The 7,334-nt window shown below is 24.8% G+C and overlaps 2 protein-coding genes across 2 annotated transcripts; one reads left to right on the forward strand and one right to left on the reverse strand.

The window, feature by feature from the left end:
* Window positions 1-332: 332 nt before the first annotated feature.
* Window positions 333-1,313, reverse strand: Phum_PHUM577710 (protein SSU72, putative; the record flags this gene model as incomplete). Its single annotated transcript, XM_002432182.1, has 4 exons — window positions 333-434; window positions 534-652; window positions 731-1,014; window positions 1,231-1,313. The coding sequence occupies 4 exons, from the start codon at window positions 1,311-1,313 to the stop codon at window positions 333-335; spliced, it is 588 nt and encodes a 195-aa protein (XP_002432227.1).
* A 601-nt stretch (window positions 1,314-1,914) lies between these two features.
* On the forward strand, window positions 1,915-2,780 carry Phum_PHUM577720 (U2 small nuclear ribonucleoprotein B'', putative; the record flags this gene model as incomplete). Its single annotated transcript, XM_002432183.1, has 4 exons — window positions 1,915-1,978; window positions 2,072-2,244; window positions 2,353-2,584; window positions 2,677-2,780. 4 exons carry the CDS (start codon window positions 1,915-1,917, stop codon window positions 2,778-2,780), a joined length of 573 nt encoding a protein of 190 aa, XP_002432228.1.
* Between the last annotated feature and the right edge of the window lie 4,554 nt (window positions 2,781-7,334).

Raw genomic sequence — 7,334 nt, forward strand, 5'->3', positions numbered from 1 at the left:
AAATTAAAAATAATAAATATATTTAGATATATTTTTCGAAAGGATGACAATAATAAAATAAAAATTTACTATGTATGGTAGATAAAAACTGCATAATGATGACAACACTTTTATTTTACATATATATTTCATTGAAAAAAAAAAAAACTAAACTAATTATTTAATTTGAAATTTTTCATGCATGAAAAATAAACTTAAGGATTAAAATGTAAAATAATATTTGCACATTGTAGAGTTGTCACAACTAACTATGTCAAGATAAATGTTCATTGAAACACTGTAACCTTACAAAAAATTAATTTTTTGTTTTTTTTTTTACATAACATTTAAGATTAGTAAAACATAACACAGTGAAGTATGGCTCTGTCGCATTTAGCTTCGAAATCGTGTAAGAGTTCATCAATGTCATTATCTAAATCATCACTTTGAGACAACTGAAATAAATAATTTTAATGTTTTTTATTATTTTAAGAATGCTCCTCATGAAAAAAAAATGTTTTTCATTACAAAGTAGGAAACATTTAACTGCTTACCTTTGTTACAAGTTCGCAGAGTAAAAATGCACCAATCGTAGCTTCTTCGTGGTTATCTTGAATGTCAATGTTTATAATATGAACAGGAGTGTTTTCAGTGCTGGGTCTATTTTCCAAAGCTTTAAACAAAATATGTAACAGAGTATTTATTATTTTTATTTTTAAAAAAAATTATGTATTGTTCAAAAAAAATTTACCTTCAATAACTTGATCATATACTCTTTCCTCACATGTGATAATTATATCAAATTTTTCCATGCAACTTTGAAATCTTTCAGGCCCCAATTTGATTCTTCTATTTCTATCTAACATATGTAATAATCCATTTTGTGTATAAAATGTTTTATCTTTATTAAGCAAATCTTGATAAATTTCATCATATGAACAACCAAAATCATATACATTCGGTTTATCAGGAGCTGTTCCTGGCAGTTTAACCTTATCACCTGTTCCAAATGATTTTACAAAGAAACCTTTTTTGCTGGAAAATAATTCAGTCAACAATAAGTTACATAATATTGCAAAATTTGAACTGTAATTACTTTAAATTACATAAATTAAGAACAAATCAATAAAAAATTAAGAGAGTTTTTAATATTTAAAGAATTAACTTGATTAAAAATAATAAGCACTCCTGTCAATTGAGAAAAAATATTAAATAACCAAATATAAGTATTTTGGCCTCATATTAATTTACCTCAAAAAAGCATGAGCTTCCATGCTTCTATTCATATTACTAGAACAACTGACGGCAATTTTTAAATTATTAAGTGAAGGCATTTTGAAACCCTAAAAATTCTCAAATAAATTTTGTAAAAATTTTAAATGATGAAGTCGATTTTTTAAAATTTATATTATTATAAAAATATTTCGGACTAAAATAATTTAGCCTGCAAGATCCCTAAATGTTAGCATAGTACAATGATATTATTAAAAGGCATGACTATCATTTGTAATATGGATGATTTTAAAAATTAATGAATTGCACGTCTAATAATAATTATGAGTAAGGAGACATTACATGACTTAAGTAAAGACTAGAACCACGTCAAAACGAAAATTCTAAAAACTTCCGGAACATCGATGCGTCTTGTTTACTATATTTTAGGTAAATGAAAATTTATAAATAATTTTTTTAACTTTTACTACCGTAATAATTGCTAATATTTATTTTTATTATTTTTGTTTAAATAAATATTTATTGCTATAATTTTTTAACAGAGTACAAATTTAGTGTTCTTCAATTTACTTTATTTACCGGCTTTGTATAACCGCACTTTACATTAATTTTTTAAACTCTGTTAATTTTATTTTATTTATAAGAATTTCTCTAATTAAATTAAATTTTTAATTTCAGGATTCACATAATTAGAAATTCAGTATGGATATTAGACCAAATCATACTATTTATATTAATAATTTGAATGAAAAACTCAAAAAAGATGGTAAGTGTATATATATATAAATATGTTCTTTTATTTTATTATTATTTATGATGTATTACAGTGCAAATATTATTTTATTTTGTTAATTTTTAGAACTTAAAAAGTCACTTTATGCCATATTTTCTCAATTCGGGCAGATTCTTGACATAGTAGCATTAAAAACACTGAGAATGAAAGGTCAAGCCTTTGTCATATTTAAGGAAATTAATTCTGCGACAAAAGCTTTAATGTCAATGCAGGGTTTTCCCTTTTATGATAAGCCAATGGTATAGTAACTCTAATATATTTTTCTTTATGATTTTGCTAAATTATTGTATCTCTATTATATAAAAATTAAGTGTACAATGTTAACAGTTATAAATCGATTTTTATAGAGAATACAGTATTGTAAAACGGATTCTGATATAATTGCAAAAATGAAAGGCACATATTCTGAAAGACCCAAAAAGCCTAAAAAACCTGCACCTGTTGCAAGAGAAGAAGATCCTGAGAAGAAGAAAGCTAAAAAGAATGCCAATAAAATAGATGGAAGGTTAGGAATGGGTTTCGATGGACTTCACGGAATGGCACAATACAATGCTGCTGCAATGTTGTCTAATTTACAAGGTTAATAATTTAAATATGATACAATTTTTTTATTTCATTCGAATTTATTAAACTAAAAGTTAATTTTTATTGTAATTCAAAAACTTTTGTAGGTGTTGGTCCAGTGCCTGAACAGCCGCCTAATCAAATTTTATTCTTAACAAATCTTCCTGATGAAACTAGTGAAATGATGCTTTCTATGTTATTTAATCAGTAAGTATACTTTTAAAACATAAATTTTAATTAATTATTTTGAAAATTATGATATCACACTCCACAAAATAAACATATTGATTCATTCGAGAAAAGTTGGAAAATAAAAATTACTTTTTTTTTTTTTTTAGATTTCCTGGATTCAAAGAAGTTAGATTGGTACCTAATCGTCATGATATAGCATTTGTCGAATTTGAAAATGAACTTCAATCGGCAGCAGCTAAAGATGCATTACAAGGATTTAAAATAACTCCATCACATGCTATGAAAATATCATTTGCCAAAAAATAATTTTATTTTTTTCGAATATTTACTATTTCTAGATTTTTACACACTCAAACGCTTAAGTTATTCGATTTAATTTTAATAGTTTTTTATTAATTTGAGAAAGCTTTTAAGAAAATTAAAAGCTATTCACTTTAGTGTTTAAATTTGCTAGAAATGAAAATTAACAGAATGAAAATATCTTTTTTTATTCCCCTAAAAAAAAAATAACAACTTTAGGAATTTTTCGAAAAAAATATTTTTCAACACATACATTTTAAAAGTTAATGAATGTAATTCGTATTTTATTAATAATATCTTTATTTTAATTAATTATGATATAAAAAATGTGTTCAAAAGTTTAATTGGTAGACATTATTGTACATTAAACATTAATAGAATGTATATTGTGATTATTATTATTATTATATGAAACATGTGGAAATTTCAAAACGATTCACTTTGAACAAAATAAAACAAAATGATCATTTATTATTATGAAATGAAAATTGCTTAAAACCCTTTATAGATTAATAAGATTTGATTTAATTTATTATTATTTAAAACAAAAAAAAAAATTAGGTATTAATGGCGTGATTATTAATTTTTAAATGTTTTTCACAAATTTAAAATTCATCATGTTTTTACAGTTACAATCACACAAAACAAAAATTATTTATTTATTGAAAATAATGTATTCACACGATTTATGGATTATTTCACGTAAAATGGGATATAAAAATAACTTGAACAATGAACAAGATAAAAAAAAAAATATGTCCAGTAGTATTTAGTAAAATGGTTGCGGTTTTTTGTTTTTAATTTAACGTTTCTGCCGCCACGCATCTTTTGTGAGAGTCTTAAGTTAGTCGCGTGCGAATTTTCATAGGGGAAACACACACTCACAGACAAATCGAATTTGAAATTTTTTAACGGTTTTATTAAAATTCGTTTTATATTTAATAATGATTAGTTGTCGCGAGTGATTTTAATAAGTTAATTCACGTTTTATAAATTTATTTTATCACACGCATTATTAAATTAATAAAAAAAAAAAACATTTTGTGTAAAAAAAATTTAATCGTAGAAGAAAACGGAATTAAAATATTTCGTATTTATTTTGGTAAGATTTCAATTTTTTTTCTCTTTTTTTTTATTTACTTTAATACCACCGCACGTCAGAGTAAAAATGTCAAATTAATTTATTTTCTTTATGTACGAATAAATAAAAAAAAAACTTATGAAAGATCACGTGGTTATAACGATTATTCTTTCAAAAGTTAAAAAAAAAAAAATTCGAAACGCAAACGGTTGCGAAAAAGGACGGGGGGGGGGGTTTCCGCTGTGAAAGCAAATTTATTATCGTACGACAAGGATTACAATTTTTTTTCTTATTCTAAATCTATTTTACACCGCCATATTTTCTTTAATTTAATGAAATAATTTTAATTTATAATTTATAATCGTCGTTTTTTTGGAACGTAGACGCACACGCACACGCAAAAATTAATAACGATAATTAATTCAATAATAAAAAAAAAAAATGTCGTCTGATGATGTCATACAAAAATCGTGCCACGTCCCTTTCCCCATTCTGACTCCTCCCCCATCAATACTCACTCCATCGCTTCTTCTTCCACTTTTTCCCCGTCTGACGTCACTTCCGTTAATAAGCAAGTCGGTTTAATCCCATTAATTAATATTAACTATTAAATACGCAAAAAAAATAAACTCGACGTTTTTTTTTTTTTTTCTTTTTTGTGTTGCGTATTATGTATTTATCGGTTTTTTTTAAGCTATTACCGGAAATGTTTTCCCCCCTCCCCCTTTCCTCCCGTTTCCGTTTATTCGTTAAATAAAATTTTTTTTTAAAATTGATGGGAAATTTTTTTTGCTTTTTTTTGCACGGCTTCGAAATCTTTTTAAAAACCTCGACGGTTATTTAATAATAATAATAATAATAATAATAATCGGATTTAAGGTAAATTTAAATGCGTTTTCATCACGTGCTTTTAAAAGGATTTTTTTTTTTTTTTTCTAGAAGTTTCGACGAAGGATTTTTATTTATTTATTTATTTAAAAATGAAAAAATAAATAAATAAAATTTTTATTTGACTTTAACTTTTACGACATTAACATAACTCTTAATAATAATAATAATAATAATATTGTTTATTATTAAAATTTTAAAAAAAAAAAAAAAATTTTTTTTTTTTTACGGTTTGCGTGTTTTCCATAGTTTTCCATCGTTTTTCCATTCGTCTTAGCAGACGACGAGTAATTCATTTTAAAATAAATTAAAATTTTTTCCTCTTTTTTTTTTGCCAACGATTAAATAATAATTTTTTTTTAAGTCAAATAATTAGCTTTTGCAATTTTGTTTTTTTAAGTAATAATGATAATAATAATAAATAAAATGAAAAAGAATGATGAAAAGAAAACAAACAGAACAAACGGAGCAAACGGGAGTGAGGAAAAAAAGCAAACAAACAAACAAACATTTTAGTTTTCGAAAAACAAAAGGTTTTTTTTCAAAAGAATTTATTTTTATTTTATTTTAGTTTCGTTTGTTTGTTTGTTTGTTCGTTTGTTCGTTTTTTTTTTCGTTAATTAAAAAATTTTTTAAATTTCTCGAGTTTCGTGCAAAAGGAAAAAAGGTTAATCTTTGTACGTTGATGATGATGATGATGATGATGATGATGGGAAATTTTTTTTAAAATTAATCGAAATTTTTTTTTTTTTAGAGATTTATTTGTGCGTGTGCGTGTGCGTGTGCGTGCGTAGGCGAACACGTAACATTCCACATATATCTATATTTTTTGTCTTTTTCTAATTTTTAATTAAATTTTTTTAAGTTAAATAAAATAAATGAATGAATGAATGAGAGAAAAAAAAGGAAGGAAAATTTAATTGAGGTCGCCGTAAGGAAACAACGTAAGCTTTATAAAAAAATCTATTTATAGCTTTTTTTTATGAATAAATAAAAAAAAAAAAAGGAAAAACGTATAAAATAAAAAAAAAAAAAAATGAAAAGAATAAAGAAAAAATTTATTACTGGAACGTTCGATACGAAAAAAAAATAAAATAAAAAAAAATACGGGGAGAAAAAAAAAAAAAATTCCAAAAATTAAAAAGTTTTTCTTTCCATTTTTTTTTGATTCGTTTTTTTTCTTATTTCACCCTCCTACGCCCCCCCATCACACCATTCCCGCCCCCTACTACCACCACTACCTACCCTTCTTCCCCCCGCGACCCATTTTCCGCGATAGAAATGGCAAAAAAAAAAGAAAAAAAATAGGCAGAAAAAGAAGAAAAATTCGATGCCTTTAAGCAAATTTTTTCTGCCGTTGCTTTTTCCTCTTCTACTTTTTCTTCTGCTTTTGCTGTTGCTGTTTTTGTTGTTGTTGTTGTTTTTCATCATCCGTAAGAATTTTCAAAAAACCCTTAAAGATATATATTTTTCAAAACAATAATAAAACGACTAGAATTTTCTTCCGGAAATAAAAAATAAAAAAAAAAGGGAAAGTTTTCTTTACGTGATGAAAGGATTACCCTAAATTTTTTACGTAGAATTATTTATTATTATTATTATTATTATTACTGCTTTCACTCATAATCGCGACGATTCGTCTTAATGTTTATTTTTCAACATTCATTCCAGGTTTTTACTCGTCGATCCCTAAAGAATATCAGTCAGTGATGTTGTTCGCCTGACGAATAAGCTTCGTCTTGTTGTAACCTCTGACGTCACAGCAAATCTCGTAAGTCTCATTGATACTATTTTATTCGATAGGAATTATTATTATTATTATTATTATTATCGTTATCAGTATCATTATCATTTATTTGAATTCCAGCGCGATGAATTTTTTTTTTATCGGTGTTAATGATAATAATAATAATAATAACATAAGTAAAAAAAGGAAAATTCGAAATAGAAAAGAAAATTTTTTAGTGATTCCGCCATTTTGAATTAAATTTTTTCTTTTTTTTTTATCGCAAAATTACGAATCTTCTGCTTTGATTCGTCGATCGTTGTACTTTATTAAATAATTTAAAAATAATAATAATAATAATAATAAATTTTAATATCGTTTGATATTATTTTTATCGTCGTTGACGTCATCGTCGTGTAATAAGAAGATTTTTTTCTTTTATATTTCGAGCTACCTTGTGAAAAATTATTCATTAAATATTTTAATGAATTTTAAAATAAAGTAAAAAAAAAAAAAAAAATTTATTTAACTTTCTGTTTTTGACAAAGGAAAAGAGGAAGTAAAAGGTTAAAAAAAGA

This window comes from Pediculus humanus, genomic scaffold (genome assembly GCF_000006295.1).
Source record: "Pediculus humanus corporis 1103172108306 genomic scaffold, whole genome shotgun sequence".
Taxonomy (NCBI): Eukaryota; Metazoa; Arthropoda; class Insecta; order Psocodea; family Pediculidae; genus Pediculus; species Pediculus humanus.